The sequence below is a fragment of the Molothrus aeneus genome, chromosome 1 (assembly GCF_037042795.1).
Source record: "Molothrus aeneus isolate 106 chromosome 1, BPBGC_Maene_1.0, whole genome shotgun sequence".
Taxonomy (NCBI): domain Eukaryota; kingdom Metazoa; phylum Chordata; class Aves; order Passeriformes; family Icteridae; genus Molothrus; species Molothrus aeneus.
In genome coordinates this window covers 128220948-128239575 of record NC_089646.1, presented here as the reverse complement: position 1 = coordinate 128239575, position 18628 = coordinate 128220948, and the positions used below count along the sequence as shown (strand labels likewise).

The 18628-nt window shown below is 39.6% G+C and overlaps 1 protein-coding gene across 30 annotated transcripts in view; it reads left to right on the top strand.

Moving 5' to 3' along the window:
• The window catches only part of RIMS2 (regulating synaptic membrane exocytosis 2), a 444895-nt gene that overhangs the window by 412175 nt on the left and 14092 nt on the right, over positions 1 to 18628 (top strand). The window contains exon 1 of one of the 30 annotated variants that reach the window (XM_066564725.1): positions 12410 to 12539. The exons of the other annotated variants lie outside the window; for them this stretch is intronic. Coding sequence (XP_066420822.1) covers positions 12410 to 12539 — 130 coding nt within the window. Of the gene's footprint in view, positions 1 to 12409; positions 12540 to 18628 lie in introns of those variants that run through there. 30 annotated transcript variants of the gene reach the window in all.

The window sequence follows — 18628 nt, the reverse complement described above, 5'->3', positions numbered from 1 at the left end:
GGAAACCAGAAGTTTGTGTGCCTTTTTTATCTGGCATGGTAGATTCAGTTCTTTAAAGTCACATCTCCTTCCTCACTCTGAAGTCTTCATCTCTTATCAATTTTGGTTGGCTTTTGGTAAAAGTCTAAGTAGTTCATATCAAAGCTGGTTTTCATCATCCCAGTTAAAGAGCTTAACATTTCATTAAGCTTTTTATCTTTACTACTGCTCAATAATGTATTTCTCCTACAAACAATACTCTAACTATGATCTTAGCTTAATTATAAATTATTTTAAATCAAATAGGTGCATAACTCAACTGATTGCTGTGCTTACCTGACACACTTTTATGAAAACTCAAATTTAGTGATCATCTAGAGAGGTTCATGGAGTAGCTACATATTTGCATGGGTACAAGCTGACAGGAGATGTCTCCAGTAGACATTGGCACCAAAAGTTGAGCTGTGCAGTCTGTACCTTTTGGCTATATATGACCTTTCATAGATTAAAATAAGGCTTAAATTAAAATTTAAAATGTTCTCTAAATATTTACAGGGAAAAAAATGTTCTCACATGCTCATTTGTCACATTCATTCTTGGAGAACATTCTTCTCTCTTTCCATGCATACAGAACTGGAGTCACCTGTGTATTAAATGACCCTGAATCTCAAGATATTCCCCAAACTAAATACAAAGATATTAAGATTATTATACATGGAAAGACTGAATAAGGATAGCTATAGAGAAAATTTAAAGTTTATTAACTTTATTCAAACATTAACTAAGAAATTGCATTATAAAATTAAGAAAAGAGTCAACTATTTTTGATGCAGTGCATAATAGGCAGATGTAAAAAAAGTATTCAAATAACTAATTTGCTCAACTTAGTGGGTTGCTTCTATTCTAATTGAATTTTGAAGAGCTCTCTAAACAAGAATGCTGGTGCAGAATCCTGACATTTGTTAAATCCACAAAGGATTATTTTAGAAAGTAACAATAGCCAGTATTCATACAGAAAAAAAAAGGAATTTTAATTAACAAAATGTGTATCTTTTTGGGTTTGTTTTTTTTTTTTTTTCTGAAACAAAAGAAGCAGGATAGAAGGAAAGAAATAAGCAAAGAATTATTGGCTTGATTTTTAGGGTTCTGAAAACCCAGAGTTCCTGAAAAATTGCTCCAAAAGAAGTGGAATATTTCTTAGCTCCTGTGTGAAATAGCTTATGTACTATTTAGCTGAAATTTATGGAGGAAGGATGTGTCTTTACTAGTCCAAAAAGGTTTGAGAAGCCCTTTTACAGAGCTGACTGTCACCAACTGAGTCAGATTTTTGGGGTTCTGTCATCTTCTAGGTTCTGATATTTTTGCATTTTTTGCGGCTGTGTGTAGTTCCTATTGGAGTCCATGGGCTTTCTATTTTCAGTTGGTATTGGCTGTTAACTCCTCTGGGACTGAAAATTCATTCATTTGCTATAGTTGGTACTCTGGCATTGCAGTCATGTTGTTTCAAATTCTTGTCCATTGTGTACAGGCAGCTGGTTTAGACTAGACTCCTAGTTTTGGTATGCAGAAGTGAAATGAGATGACTCTTGGTGCATATCATGGCCACACAGCACAGTAGGGTTGCAAATACCTGAGCTAACTCCAGGCAAACAAGTGACTTCCTGCAAAGCTATTTAGCCTGGCCAGACCCAGCACTGATGTAGTTTCCAGTACCTGAGTTGGGGCTAAAGTACTGGGTCCATTGTGCTAAGTAAACATATTATGTCACTCAGCATGAACCACTGGGAGTTGTTTTTTTTTTCCTTTCTCTTTAGTTAAGAGACTCTTTTCTTCTCTAAACCAGAGAAACACCTTTGTCCTTAGGTGAGTCCTTAGGTTATCACTAGCAATGAGGACTGCTAGGACCCTTGAAAAAGAATAGAATTCTTTGAATTATATTGATGCTGGCTTTTATTTTAAAAAGCTAATACAAGGAGACAAAGAAAGAGGCACACATTTCAGTGTCCCTTCCACTGAGGAAATCATAATCCTCACTTCAATAGACCAGTCTGAAATAACACAAGTGAAAAGGAAGTTGATACAAACTCTCTCTTAATATAGAAACATATGAAAAGATTTGTAGGATGTTATTTGCTAGTTCATTTGAAATATTCTATGCTGATGGAGATTATCCAGATGGCAGGAAGTTTTTGCTGCTGATTTACTGGGGGTAGTGTAAATTTGGTGCCATTTCTTTCTATGCTGCAGCCTGAGGTTTTTATCTGCTGTAGCATCAAGATTGCAAACTCTTTTAGGAAAAAACCTCAAATTATTTGAGTTCATATAGTGTTTTCTATATTCATGTCCAAGCTTTCTTGCTCTTCTAGCATTATCATTAACTAAACATGCAGCAAAAAGTAGCCAGATTCTGAAATACAAATAGCAAGCATTGTATAATCCTGGCAAAACTGATCAAAAGGTTGAAAATTATTCACAGACCTATGCTCATAAGTGCAGATGAACAAAATTATTTTGAGGTTGACATCAATTATACACCTCTCACCTTTTTGGCTTCAGTTATTTACTCTTTAGGTGATAGCCTAAATTGTACATGGAAGATAATGAGACATATCTGAGGGATTTTTGGAAAGTATGATATATTTAGATCCTCTTGGATGGGACACCTTACGGGCTGGAGAAGTAAAATTTATTTCTTAAAGGTCAGCATAAGTAAAGAAGCTTAAGTTATTCCATATTTTGTAGGATGCACCAAATGCATTGCCAAATTTGTATCAGCACATCTGGTCTGTAATCAATATTAGATAGTGCACTAGTAACAACAGTAGCAGTAGCAGTAGAATGTTAGTCAATGAAATTTTACTGCTTTCTATCTGTTACTCTCAGTCCTGAAATGCTAGATTGTGAAATGATGTCCAGTGTGGCCTTACATGTATGAAATGTGAATGAAAGCTTTCCAAGAGTTCCAGGTTATGCACACACATTAAGCCTTTGTATATGGTGTTTCAAATCCCATTTGAACTCAATATGGTGATAGTATGGCTAACTGGCTTTCAAACAGCTAACTGAAGAAATGTTCTTTGTAGCACAGTGACTCTGGGGTCAAATAAATTGTTGTAAAACTTTATATTTTACATCTGCAATTCAAATCCTCCCTGCCAGTTTTAAATATGTAGCAGTGTCATACCTGAGAGAAGGTTCTACTGTATTACAGTGTTAAATCACACAGGGTGGAACCCTGGCACTGAGTCCAGGTGGCACAATTACACAAATCCAGATTGTAACACCAAAACAGACTTCAGATGTGATTTCTGGCCCATTTGAACTCCTGAATCAGAGCATCTTTGGAGATGCTCTACAACTTTAAGCTGATACTGTGCTAGAGACTCTTTTGAAAATGTAGCTGTAAAATGATCCAGTTCCTAATAAAAGCCTTCTAGTACCCAAAAGCAGGCCTAAAAAAAATGCTGGAGAACGACTTTTCACAAGGGCATGTAGTGATAGGCCAAGAGGTAATGGGTTAAAATTGAAAGAGGGAAGGTTTAGATTAGATATTAGGAAGAAATTCTGTACTCAGAGTGTGGTGAGGCACTGGAACAGGCTGCCTAGAGAAGCTGAGAGGGTGCCTCACCTCTGGAAGTGTTCAAGGCCAGGTTGGATGGGGCTTGGAGCAATGTGGTATAGCGAAATGTGTCCTTGCCCACAGCAAGTGGGTTGGAACTAGATCATTTTTAAGGTCCCTTCCAGCTCAACACATTCTGTGCATCAGAATGTGTCCTGATATTGTATTTGCTCATGTTGACATAGCTGTGGATTACCAGATATAAACAAATGAAATAGAAAAATAAAATTGTTTTTCATTATTGGCATTTTGAGATTCATGGATTGTGTGAGCATGTCTGAAGAGACACTGCTATGACTAAAACACCATGGAAATGAGAGACATTTAATGACAACAGCACACATTCCTCAGCCAGAATTATAAATAATGTGAAAACTTACAAAATAAAATTGAAATCTGTGATTTTGTCAGATAAACATGACATCAGCAGATCAAAATATATTTAAACTTTGCTTGGAAAATATTTTTATTGTTATTTCTAGGTAGATTCTGGTGCCCACCAGCTGACTCAGATTCTAAACAGTGAGTTCAGTGCTGACCATTAAAATTAAGGTGTTTCATTAGTGAATGTGGTCCCTTTGTGAAATCCTAGTTAAGGTTTAAAGTATTTGCAGCCTATACACTTGTACCCATAAGAAGGGAAATTTATGACATCATTAAAATGGTGTAGCTTCCACTGACATTCTGGAACTCTGAGGCATTCAGAGATTCCACTCTACCAGTTAGCAGTAACCATGTGGATGGTAACCATAAGGTTATAGGTGGAACCATATGATGGTTACAGCCAGCCTGAAAGCCAGGCTGGCTGATGGATGCAGCTGGTTACCTGTGCACTACACAGTGCAGGCAGTCTGAAAGAGCATGATTTACCACATAGATGTGGCAAGTCTCTGCAGTGCTTTGCAGAGCATAAGGAGCCTCAGAAAATCCCGTTTGGTTGTTCTGCACTGAAATCATGCACAGGACTCTGGCACACAGTGTTTTCAATGAATGTAATCTGTGGTCTCAAGAAAACAGATAACCTAATAGGCAGAGAACTTTGCAAAATCACACCACCTTAATATATATTAACCTTCTACGGGGTATTTTGAAATTACCTGACTGACTTGCAAGACAAATGTCTCTTCAACACTGACATTTGGACTCACAAGGCTTTTGACACTTGATGATAACATATTACTCTTAAAAGGCAAACATATTGAACCAGACCTGCTCTGTCCTTGGCAAACTATGTTCTCTAGTCACTGCAGTTCTTGAGTGCAGAGAACAACGTGTGACAGGTACACACCTCGCTTTTCACCCTGTTGTTTACATGTTCATAATTTTACATATTGTTTGCAAAACACATTTCATTTCAGTAGGATGCTCTTTGTATTTTTTTTTCTGGCAGAATACAAGAATAAAGACCCAGAATAGAAGCATAAAGATCATAGAGTGTTCTTCTGCAGTACATCCTCTTCAGTAGCATCAGCAGATTGCAGCCCAAACAGAGGTTCAGGACGCTGTGCTCCACACGCCACTCAAGTGCCAATAGTTCTGTACTGGTTTTGTCCCATCTCTACTGAAGATGGAATTATAAGGGAAACAAATCATGTTTCATGAAATTAGAGTGTCTGAAACTAATTACACTATCCTCCTCTAAGACATTCTGAAACTTTCAGTGGAGTACACAGGCAGCTGCAATAATATAATTTGAGCATATAAATGAATAACTACAGCTTGTTTTTAAGCTGATGGGTGTGATGAATTATGAAGGTCAGTCTCAGAGGCAAAAAGGTGGATTGGGATCAAAACAGAGGAAGCAGATAGAACATATGCATTTATAACAAAAAAAAACCCAAACCAAAACAAACAAAACCCTGCCACTTGCCTTTAGTTTTTCAAACTGCTTGATATTTTTCCTATGGGTTTCTTTTCTCAACACTTCTTTCCTCAAAAAACCATGTAGCTTTTTATTTCTGTGCTCTTGGTTTCTCTCCCTGATGAAGCATTACGAAGTAATAGTTTTTGCCAAGCTCTAAAACACCTTGTGATTTGCAGATCACCTTGTGATCATAAAGATGTGAAATTATTTTAATCAAAACAGAAATAGTCAGCAGTGTAGAGCTTCTCTCTCCAATCTCTTAGCTACTTGTGAGCTATCTACATTGTGTTGCTTCATGCTAGCCCATTAAAAACTCCTTTTGTTATCCAGAAAAATTATTACTTTATTTTGGTTTTGTGGTTTTCTCATAAACCTTGAAGGGGAAAGTAAATACATTTTGTGTAAATAAGAACAGAAAGCTTTCACATGTGATTAATATTAGCATTAAAGAAAAAGAGTTACTTTTATAGATTTCCTTTATGTTCATTATAGAGAGCTTAATGCAGAAGAGAATGCCAACTGCAGGACAAGCAATACAACTATGTTGTTTAAGAAACTAAAATTGGTGTCTTTATGCATCTGAAAGCAGCCTATGTTTCCAAGAAAAAAACCAAAGGACTTTTCTATTTCTACCTTTTTAAACAATTTTTATGTTAAAATTTCCCGATTTTATTTTTAGAAACTGAAATTTGTTGAGTGTTTGAAAGAGATGTAGTGAAAGTAATTTCTTTCAGCTCTTCAAATCTGTATCCTTTGAAAATGTGCAAGACTTTGAAATTATCTCCACACAGGCTGAATTACTTGAAGGTAGAGTCCCATTGGCAGAGACTGTTAAGGTGATGGGATCAGCGGAACCACTATTCCCATGCAGGAATGCTGGAATTGTGTACCTGTAAATGAGTCCTAAGGTGGGCATGCAAAACAAGCAGTTCTAGGAGAATCCTGTTTTGCTGATATAACTGCACTTGCACTAACAACTAGGGAATTCTCCCCGAACAGCTGTGTCAGTCAGCAAAGCTATTTTGGTATAAATCTGTACTGTGTACCTAGCTTGATATTTGGGGTGGAGTTGACCTTACAGTAGAAAATGCCAAAGAAGTGGGAGAATGGAAAAATTTACTGTTACCATGTAAGCAGACAGAAAAGTGTACCTGCATTCTCTGGGACTGCTTAGAAGGGGATGCTCAGAAAAACCCAAATGTATGACTTAAATAAAGCAGAATTTAGAAAACTTATAGCTAACTGCTAGATGTAGAAATAACATAGGAATTATTGTTATATCATGAAAGTTTAAGAAGAGTAGGAGACCACTGAAGGTCAATGCTGCATGGGAGCTATTGCCCTGGGATGGAGTTCATGACAAAGGTCATGACGAGTCAGGGACAACTATTTATCATGGTCTGTTGTGACAGGACAAGGGGTAATGGTTTTAAACCAAATGAGGGTAGGTTTAGATAAGATATAAGGAAAAGTGTTTTTATAACAATTGTGGTAAAACTCTGGAACAGGTAGATGTCTCAACCCTGGAAACATTCAAGATCAGGCTGGATGGAGCTCTGAGCAACCTGGTGTAGTGGAAGGTGTCCCTGCTCATCACAAGAGCATTGGACTACATGAGTTTTAACTGTCCCTTTCAACCTAAACCATTCTATGATTCTTTGATCATGATCAAAAAAATACTAAGTCAAGAACAGTGAATTTTTATAAGACAGGATTCAGTAAAAGCAGCCATTACTTTGTGAAGGATCTTGTAGATTTCTGGAATCTGCCCTTTCAAAGTGCTGGGCTGGAGTTGGCACTTGGCTGTCTCTGTAGGGAATGAGGGCAGCCAGCACAGTCCTAACATTTAGCAAATTATAGACAATAGCAGCTTGTTACTACATGTTACAAGTTTTTATACATAAGCCCTGTTTTACACTAACTGGGCTGTGTTTTTAATGATCTTTTCTGTGTATTGTTTTAGCTTTACACAAAGGAAAAAAAGGTTCAATTCAGTAATAATAGCAGTTGTATATTCCAGTGATACTTAATCTGCACAAATTACTGGAAATTACTTGAATAATTGGAGACTCAGTTGGAGAATAACATTTCCTCCAACCAATACTGGTATTTATTTTTCCTTTTGTGTCTTCCTAGAATTAGATAAATGCTGGGTTTTCAAACTGAGTTATTTTTTGGAGTGGGAGACAATTCAGTTAACTCTTTTTAAGGTCCTTGTCAAGTATTTCTTCTCTGTCTCATGTTGGCTGTCTCTGATTAGTGAAGAGTGAGGCATGAGAGGAGACAAAAACTCAGTGAAACAAAACACAGTGTGGGAGGTGTGGGGGATTCTCCCTCCTGTTTTAAGAGGAAGCAGTTTGCCCTTGTTGTAGTGACATGTTGCACAAAGATTTCTTATAAGTGGGAATTCATTAAGAGTTTGAATTACAATTTTAATATGTTATGCCTAATAGTTGATAGGTGTGGTACAAGTTAATTAACCAGCATATAAAGCTCAGCCGCTGAATTGGTTCTTTTTGAAGACAATCATGAACAAAATAAATCCCTTCTGTAGCCAACAAAAGAAGTCTGTGGGCAATGCTTGACAGAAGAGGTGACAAAGAGAAGTCAATAATTCCTTTCTAGTCCCATTCCCAGGATACCTTCCTTAATTGCACGTTAAAGGAGAAACTTTAGATCACCCTTCCATAGTGACTGCCCTGGAGAATCCTCTCCAAAATGTGCACAAGGGCTTAAGAACTCTTTTATGGCAATGTGTGCTTTTATCTTGTGTTCAGAAGCTGAAGCAGGCTTTAGGAATTAATCCATAATATAGGCAATAATAAAATAATAATTGCCATAAAAATTATTGAATTCTTCATTCCAGGGAATTATGACCTGTGGGTTCAGTACATAGAAGTAGAAATGGGAAGTGAAGAAATTTAATTTTTCCTTTTGATTTTTCTGTCCTTGATAAAAGTTACGGTTTCATGAAGGAATCATCAAATCATTATTTTTCTGAAGCATCCCCATTTTAAGTCTAATAATTAGTGTTTACTTGAAGCAAACTTGCTGAAATACACCCAGTTACAGATGAAACATGGAAAAGCATGGGGAATACATTAACTTCCATGCTACTTTTTAAATTACCTCACATGGCATATCTACATAAAAAGAGAAAGGTACATTTATTAAATTTAGAATTCTATTATTGGCTGGCTGTATTTAGAGTAGGTTGACACCAAATATCCAGTGCCACAACTTCATCTTTAAGTAATTTTCAGGGAACACAACTAGTAAGCAATTGCTTCCACAGTTCTTTAGATGAGCCACCAAAATATTTGATAATAAATCCAACCCTACAAATAGCATTTCTTTAGGACAGTACATACATTTATAGAAGGTGTTTGACCTTGTTCTGTTTGACCTGGATTCCCACAACATAGTTTCTTTCAGCAAACTATGAAAATGTTAAAAAAATAGAATACCTGGGAGTCTCTTGCTTTGTCTTAATATTTAGCATTGACATGGGAATTCCGGTGCTGTTCCTTTAACAGGAATTTTATTCACTTCTACCTGGTGAAGCAAATCAATGAGTGTCAGTTAAAATTTAAACAATCAGCAAAACAGCTGGGGGATGTTGTCAATGCCAGGGTAGTAAACTTGTTTTCTGCAGTTCAGGATGTGTCTAGATTGCCATCAATTAGATTATTTGTATAATGCAATCATTAGAAACTGAGGACAGCCTCCTCAAATACCATGAGGATTTGGATGAGAATATGGATTTCTCACCTCAGTTCTTTGTGTCTATTTTCATTCTCAATTTAAACATTTATTTTAAAGAAAGAAAATTAGGACAGAAGCATATTGAGGAAGCTTGGATAGGATGGTGATCCAGTGTTTTGTTACGGATTTTTTTGCATAGGTGCCTAATATCCCAATGTCTCTTTGGGGTAATTAGTAATTGACTACAGATGGTTGAGGTTTTAAAGTGCTTTTCTTGGTATAGGCTGATTTTATCAATGACAGCAACAGGTTTTTTATATTGACAATATTAGCAAAAATGTCAATTTGTTGTTAATGGCTTAGAAGCCTCCTGGCTTCCAAGCAGGTATTATTTCTTCTACAAGAGACACTTCTAAGGGGAGTGCTTACACAAGAATATTTATAAATGTGAGTGAAAGTAGATGAAACAGATGTTCCAAATCAGTTGCTCTTTTTTGAATATGTATTCTAGAGTTTATTTAGATTTTATATTTAATATATTTATATTTATCTATCTCCAAGTCACCCAACTGTTGTTTTGCCTTTCTCTTCATTCTCAATGTCTTTTCAGTTTTATTCAACTGTTTTTGTGAAAGTAACCAGTACTTCATCTGAAATGTAATGAACATTAACTCATTTTTATTATCCAACTTCTCAAAAGCAGTCATGAATTATTATTTAATGGACATTTACTTTTCTGCCAAATCTTACATTCATAAAAATGCTGAAGGAAGTTATTTTGTCAGCTTTAATGTTTATAGATAGAAAATTCTATAGTCACCAAGTCTTTTAAAAATATCTTTAGCAATTATTTCAACACATTTTATTGGGTTTTGCCAATTATATGATTTTGTATATTAGACATTTATTATTATTACTACCATTACACTTTCTTTTAGAGTTGTTTGCTTTATAGTATTTCAGTAATGTCTTTTTAGAGTGAAGTGTAAACAGGAAAAGCTCACTCTACCACTTGAAAATACTTTAAAGGGATGTAATGCAAAGGGTGATTTTAGGGGAAGAGGTACTGCAGGCTGACCAGGTGTCCTCCACAGACCTTGGCAGGTCTCTGCCATCATGGAGTGCCTGTGGGCCTGCCTGTGGCATACCAGAGAGGTGTCTGCTGCTCTTGGCAGCTCACCTTCTTGTTAATCTGAAAAACATCACAGGGAGGGGACAAAATTGGGCATGTGGCCAGAGAAACATGATGAGCAGCTAAACACACATTTTGGAACATGACCTGAATGAGACATCTAAAAGATGTCAGAGCCTAGAGAAGCTGCCCTGGGCATCTTTTATAGCCAGTAAAGAGGAAAAAAGGGATTTATGTTCTTCTAAAATAAGTTCCTAAGATGTTACATGAAACATGCTTTAGTGTATTATAAGTTATCTAGAAATCAAGTTATTGGGCAAATGATAAAAATAGCTGTAAAAACTCACTGCTTTGCTGTAGATTGAGTGATGATGGTTCCATCCCTGAATGCTAAAGTTCCAACTAGTTTTCATTCCTCAGCAAAGTATATAAGTGATAGTGTTGGCTGGTTTTAATGTCTTATTATTATCCTTTCCAATATCAGCTCAAGGAAATCACATGAGAGGGGTGTGAAGTGTACTTCACTCTACACACTTTCGTCATGAAGAGTTTCAGTTCAAACCATCATTCTGTCTGCAAAATTTGTTAGATCAAACCCTAGACATTATATTTAACCATTATTTTGAGATAATTCTTTTTTTATTTGACAGTAAACTGAGTGCACCCCAAGCCCTGCATTTACTGTCATTACTGTTCAAAGGGCCTGTAAGGAAACAACTACCATGTGCAAGGTTTGATAGCACTTTTGCACTGTCATGAACTATGGTGGAATAAGTTGCTGATGCTTCAAAAGATTGGTACAGTAGCTAGTACCTCTTTTTAATCATGTCCAGTGCTTTATTTTCTTAGCAGTTTAGAGAAAAGTTTGCCAATTGCTATATACTCAATGTAACATACAGGATAAAAGAAAAAAAGGTAACATTTAATAGTGTTGAGGAAGATATGGAAGTAAGACTGGATAAAAGCCCCAAAATTATGTGATGTAGCTATAAGCAAATCCTCTAAGGACTGACTTTAGAAAAGGTACACTAATGTTTGCTAAGGAGGCAGATGTGCTTTAGAGAAATACAGCTTGGCTTAAAGTGGAGAAGAGATGAAGGATTTGCCTGTGGCTTGCAGGGCCAGCTCCTCAAGAGATGCTGGGCCACTGACAGAAGCAATGAGCACAAGCTCAGTGAGCACAGAAGCCTCACGCTGAACATCAGCAGTTTTTCATTGTGAGGGTGAGTGAGCATTGATGAGCGGTTTCCCAGGGAGGCTGAGTTTCCATCCTTGGAGATACTCAAAGCCGTCTGGCCCCCAGTCAGGGCAGCTGGCCCTAGTGACCCTGCCTCATGACCCAGGGACCCCTTCCCAGCTCAGTCTTTCTCTGGTCCAGTGGTTCGTTCCCTCTTTTACAGACCCCACCCGAGAAGACTCTCGCCCGTAGGCGGCAGGTGTGTCCTGCCGGCCGGGAGTGGGGGCAGCGCTGACCAGCCCCACTCCCCGCCGGGGCCGCAGCTGCGTTCCCCGCTCCGTGCCGAGCCACGGGGCCGCCCCTTCTACGGCCTCCCCCCGCCTCCAGCATCCCTGCGAGCCCCGGCCGGCCCCGCCGCGCCCCTCCCGCCTGCTGCCGCGCTGGGGCCGCTCGCCAGCCCGGCGGGAACCGGGCGGAGAACAAAGTCTGCGGGCGGTGCCTGCGGGACGTCCCGCCGCTACCGGCCGGCGCCGTGCCCCGGTCCTGCCTCCGGCGCGCTCGGTATTTACAGCCGCCGCGGCCGGGCCGTCCCGCCCGCGAGTCTCGCACGACGGCGCCGTCCAGCTCTGCCCGCCCCGGAGCCCTGCACCGCCGGCTGACTGCTCGCCCCGCTGGTAGGCGGCCCCGTGCCGGCTGCGGCGGCCCGCCCCGCCGAGAGCAGCGGCGGCGGCAGCGGGGCAGAGCGGGGCAGAGCAGGGCAGAGCCGGCCACAGCGGGGCAGAGCCGGGCACAGCGGGGCAGAGCCGGGCACAGCGGGGCAGAGCCCAGCTCCGCGGCGCGCAGCCCGCCCAGCGCTCCCCGCCGCCCTCAGCCCCCGCCGCCAAGACGCCGCGCTTCTTGTACCGCGCCAAAGGCGGGTGCCGCTCGGCCAAGATGGGCCGGCAGACGGCGGCCGGCGGGCGCGCCATGCAGCGGTCGCAGAGCCGGAGCAGCCTCTCCGCCTCCTTCGAGGCACTGGCGGTCTACTTTCCCTGCATGAACTCCCTGGAGGAGGAGGACAGAGGTGAGGGGCCGGGGCATGGTGGCCGCAGGTGTGCGCGGGGACCGCGGGCGCTCCGGGCCACTCCGGGGACGGGCCGGGCTCGGCGGCGGCCGCCCGCCGGGAAGGGCCGGGGTTCGGCTGGGCGAGGAGCTGGATGGGGGACGCGAGTGATGGAGAGTGGCTTGGGCTGAGAGAGAGATTTGTACCACCGTGCTTGTAGCTGGAGAGTGAGGTGGGATTTAACGGATGATGTTTATCGTCACATTGGGAATGAAGTTGCTAGCTGAAGTTTAGTTATGTTGGGGGGAGAAATAAAGGATAGAGGGTCTTTCCATTCTTTCCATTTTCTGCTCATTCATACGAAAAACAAACCACACTTCCTCGCGGGTGCTTTTCTGACAATCTGTGAGCTTGTTCAGATACCCCTTGTCTGTTATTACAACAGAATTTGTATAGAACCAGAGTTGAGCAATTACATTCTGGCCCCAAGTACCCTTTCCTTAGAGGCAGCAGTGTGGGTGGAAGGCTAACAGGAGAAATGCAGTGCATTTTTTGTGTAGCCATGGCCCCCAAAAAGACTTGCTATTTGGAATGTGCAAATGTACATTCATAGTTATGCATGGCACCAAACTGTGTCCAGGATGGAACTTGTATTTCATAAGTTTGTTTTGAGTATACTGGTTTCATAAAGAAAGTAATCTGTTGTGTTTAAATATGTTTATGTATAGAATGAACTGATGGGATTTCCCTCTTTTATCAGAACTAATTCAAGATTTTTAATTTCATTAAGACTAATGGAGCAAATTGCACCTTCAATAGATTTGAACACTATAAAACAGAGAAACCAATGTCCAGTGCTGCTGTGCAAACATGTTTCAGCTCTGTGTGTACACTATTCATGATCTGTTTAAAATATCTGCATGTTCATTTACCACCTTCCACATTTCAGGCTGAGTTCAGTGGGTAATGTCTGTCTTTGTGTGTTTTGATTTATCTTCTCATGTGCGATGGTCTCTGATTTTTTTTCTCCAAAGCACCTCTCAATTCTGATTGAATCCCAAGACATAGTCCCTCACCTTTTCCTTGTTCTTACTCTGGGGCTGGCCAGCCTGCCACTTTCAGTCGAAGAGAAGTGGCTTCCCCCTGGGGCAAACTCTGCTGTCCTTCAGTACTCTCATCTGCTCCCTGCCTTGAACAATGAAGTGAACTGCAAAATATTGCCAGTAGACTGCAGGGTAGGCTTCAGATGGCATTTTTAATACTATTGATGTGCTAATAAACACTATGGCTGAAAGCACACACCGAAAATATCATAAATTATCCTAAACTAAATATGTAGGTATTCTTTGAAGATTATTTTTCTTTATCATTCCTGAAGCTTTTTCTTTTCAGTCCTGATTTTTAGATACAATAATTGCATTAATCCTGTGTGAAATCAGAGTATTGATTTGTTTTGTTCTGCTTGGTTTTCTTTACTTCTCTAGGAAGCATTTAATTTATTCCTTGGTGGAATCTGTGTTTGCTTAAAACTGTTCACTGGTTCAAAGAAATATGAAGTGCATGAAAGTCAGTAGAGAAATATCTGTAAATTTAAGGATAATTGTAATGATTTATTTATTTTGTGCTGGCAAATTATTCAAAGAGAAGTGTTAAAAGATTGTATAATGATGAACATGTCACATATTGTGTTGATTTGTGTTATCAGATCCCATTTAGATGTAGGCTACACTTGAAAATGCATTTCATTAATTCCCATAAAAAAAATAGAAATGGAACTGCTATGCAGTTTTATGGATTTGAGTTTCTTCTACCTCAGTTTAGACATACCAGGTTACAGAGGGAATGGCAGGCATGACAGCAAAGATCATTTCCCAAGTGTTCTCAGTGGGATTAGAAAGAAAAAACTGATGTGTTCTCTGGATGGCAGGTCATCTCTGCACTCAAATCGGAATTTGTTGTCTTATGAGTGTTTATACAATTATATTAATGAAATGTAATTAAAGTGGTTGTGGTACATACTCCTATGTTCACATACAAATGTTCTTTTACAGTTTCATCTGAAAAAGATGTCAGACCCACTTCATAAGTTAACTGTCCTAGTGATGTAGTTATTTCTGCATGTGATGTAGTTATTTCTGCAAAAAAAAAGATAACCTCTTACAAGGGTGCTTTTCTTTTTCTTCTTTTTTTTTTTTTTACATTTCACACTCAGTCATATTTTTAATACAAATAGAAAAATCTAGAAAATACCTGTTGAGGCATTTATTTGAGATACTCTCTTGAAGACTCTTTTTCTTAACTGCTGAAGTAGATATACTGGTCCAGAGGTGTATCTCTTGGTATGAAAGAATATGAGTACTGTCAGGTTCAGAAGTAATTTATTAGCAAGTAACTCAATACAACAAGTTAATAATTTTTGTAGCTATTTTTGAACCTGATGATTAAGAAGATCCCTTTACGTGTCGGCTGATTAAAGGAGGAGATCTCTTAAGCCCTGGCATCCAAGCTGTGGTGTACGGAAGAAGTGGGCTGTGGAAAGCTGCTGTTTGCTGGTTTTGGCAGCCATGAATTTGAATCACAGAATCATCAAGGTTGGAAGGGGCCTTCAAGAACATGCGGTCCAGCTGCCCACCCAGCACTGTCACTGCAACCCCTAAACCCCATCACCCAGAGCCAGATCCAGACACCTCTTGAACACCTCCAGGGGTGGTGACTCCACCATCTCCTTGGGCAACCCATTCCAATGCCTGACCACCCCAACAGTGAATTTTTGTTTCTAGTATCTAATCTGAATCTCCTCTGTCTCAGTTTAAGGCCATTTTCTCTCATCCTCTCACTGCAGGCATGGCAGAAGAGACTGAAGCTCACCTCACTACAACCTCCTGTCAGGTGCTTGTAGAGAGTGATGAGGTCCCCCTGAGTCTCCTCCAGGCTAAACAAGCCCAGCTCCCTCAGCTATTTCTCATAAGATCTGGTTTTTAGAGCATTGTTGCCTTTCTCTGGACACCCTCCAGCATCTCAGTGTCCTTGGAGGACCGGAAAATGAACACAGCACTCGAAGTGTGGCCTCACCAATGCAGAGTACAGGGGAATTTGTCATGGCTAGGCTTAAACTTGCCCTGGTTGGCCTGGTTTGCAGTACAGGGAGCTGCTATTTAAAATAGCATTTCTTACCTGCTGATCAGTTGAGATGAATCCTTCAAGTTTATGCACATTCATTATTTAGGAGTTTATTATTCTTAACCATATCTAGTAAAAGGTGTTAGCAAAAAATTCCTTGTATTATCCATTTCTTCCTGGCATTTCTGCATGTATACACACAGGATTAACATGGTGCCAGAAATTTATGTTGTCAAAGTATCAAGGATTTTAAAGAGATGTCTTTTGCATTTTATTTTATTAGATTCACTAATGATAAAATGTGTGGCCTGTGTACTGAAGTGAGAATTGGTGTCAAATACCACTTAGAACAGACTTGGAATTACATGGAAATGCAATTTATTACATGGAAATTGTTGAAGAGGTATGGGAACAGAGTACCAATCAGTATCTGTATGAATGCTCTCGAGGCATTCATATTTTTTCTGAAATCTTGGCTTTGTTGAAGTTAAAGAAATTTTGTGACTGTCAAACGATAAGACAATTTCCACTATAAATGTATGTGACATCCTTTTAGATGTCTGTGTAGTCATGGTGCAAAGTCTCATGCACATGCTATATTTACAAGTAGTGCATGAGTGCACTAAACTTTCCTGTGAACAACTGAGCAAATGAATTCTTATGTACAAGAGGCTTACTGGAGAAGAAGTAGAGTTATCCAACGTGCAGAGAAAAGAGAGGCTCAGGTCACATGATGTGATCACTAGAAGGCCTATGTCTGTTTTTGTGAGTGGGACTGGTAACTTGGTGCTTCCTCAAATTACACTGTGTATTGTTTACTGTAATAAATTTTCACTATGATTTCCTTTTTATACTTCACTTCTGATTTGCATTTACACTGAGGTGTTGTAATAAACAGTTAAATAGCACATTGCCAGGAGTGCAGCTGGTTATGGCAAGGTCTGTATGCAGAACAATGCCCACCAAAAGGGAGTATATTTCAATTTAATATCTTCCTTTGCTGAAGTTTTTGGGTGGTAGTGAAGCTATGAGATTGAAGGGGAAAGCCAAATGCTTTGCAGGTGCTGAAGACAATTCAAGAGATAATTTATGATAATTTAAGACATAAATTAATTCAGAAAGAACTGGAAAGCATCTTCGTTTCCCAGTATGTTAGAAAAACAAAAGGCAATTAAAAAAAAAAAGCCAGAGAATGTTCTTCAGTCCAAGACAATCATGCCAAAAATAGCAAAAGTTAGTTGTGTTAGCTGAGGAGAAGTTACGTTACAGTTTTGCATATTGATGTCCACTGAAAGAAGTATCTGAGTGTTGCTGCAGGAGTTCAGTAGGAATAGAAGCACATTTTACTCTCCTGTCATCGGGCTGATAATTAGCTGGGAAACTTGCTGGAGGGGTTGTTGGATCCCACATAGGTGTCAGCAGGAGTGCTGCCCCTGAATGAAGACTCAGGACTTTATTTAAAGGTACACAGAGCTGCTCAGTTGAGCACTGGTAATGGCTTCAGTGGCATTTCTCACTGATTAATCACTGCACATTGGTACAGCTGGAATAAAACTCAGCAGTTCCTGGATTCTGTTCCTGTGGTTAGACCGCCAGATCACAGTGTCCCTCTGGAGGTCCCAGTAGACAATAACAAGCAGACAATAATTTGACCAGAAATAGAAAATGGGGGAAGTAGTAACAATAAATTCATTAGCACAGTAATTACTAAAGTGAAGAGAATTCTGCAGATTAAGTAGTTATCCTTTAAAATTACCATCTTAAAAAGAATAAAGTAATATAGGAGTATCAGGCTATGAAGAAAACGAAAATAACTACATCATCTTGGGGGAATTGGCCTACATTTTAGCCTTGGTGGTAAAGATAACCTTGTTTATGTGGAATGTTCATAGGCAGAGCCAAGGAAGGATATGAAAGAAGGGTATAATGCCCTGTGACAGGTTATCCTGTAAGAGATGAACCTTTAAAGATCTTGCCTCGATTGATGCTAACACACCAGAGATTGTCTGCTGCACATTGCATGCAATGGTGGGGTCACTCATCTTGGAGGATAAAAAGCACTCTGAATATGCAATAATTATTGTTCGTAAGAATCTGCATGACATTTAATTTTATAGTTAATTATTTTTTCTGTTTGCTGTTAGGGCACAGTTCAGAGGCTGTCTTGGGTCAGCCTTTCCATCATGGTGGTCGGTCTGTCCCATTTCTGCAGCTCCATGGGCTGAGTTCAAGGGTGTAGGCAGTATAGCAGGCATTTCAAGCAAGTCACAAGTGTTTTTACCAGTTATACTCAGGTACTGTACTGATGAAGTGGCTGTAGATGCCAAAATTGATAAGACCTTTAAAAAATAAGCATAGAAAAAACTATTCTGTTGCTGGCAAAGCAAAGAGCGTGACAAAAAAATCGTATGTGTTCTGGAAAACTAAGGGAAAAGTGGAAGAAACTGCAGAAAGATTGGCATTCAAAGCACAACATACTTAAAACTGAGTTAGAAATGCCCAGTAGATTTTTAAAGCTGTATTTCTCTAATAGTTGTGTTTCTCTTCTGCGCTGCTGGTTACACTGCAGCCTGTACCTGAATAGCTGCCAGGTAACTCGGATGTGGCTGTAGCAGCAGCAGTGGAGCTACAGTGTATGACAGGTTGCATCTCTGGTGGTGCCTACATAAATGTGTAAACACCCATCTCCTATCTATGTGCTGTAATTTTCATTTTTCAATGTCAATGTCAAGAATGTGGTCAGAAGAACAATGCAATGTGTTGTCATTGTTTCAGTTTGGAGAGGTAAATGTTTAAGAGCAGTAGTTTGAAAATAGGTCATTTCAGTGTGAAATTTGCTCCCTTTTTTTGTGAACTGTGGTTATTTAAATAATGGTATTTGCATAGGATCATTATTCATCTTAGACAAAGAAATGGAGGAAGAGCTGTTTCTAATTTGTGTAATCTCAGTAGCCATCCAAGTTCTTGGCACCATCTACCTCATTAAGCCT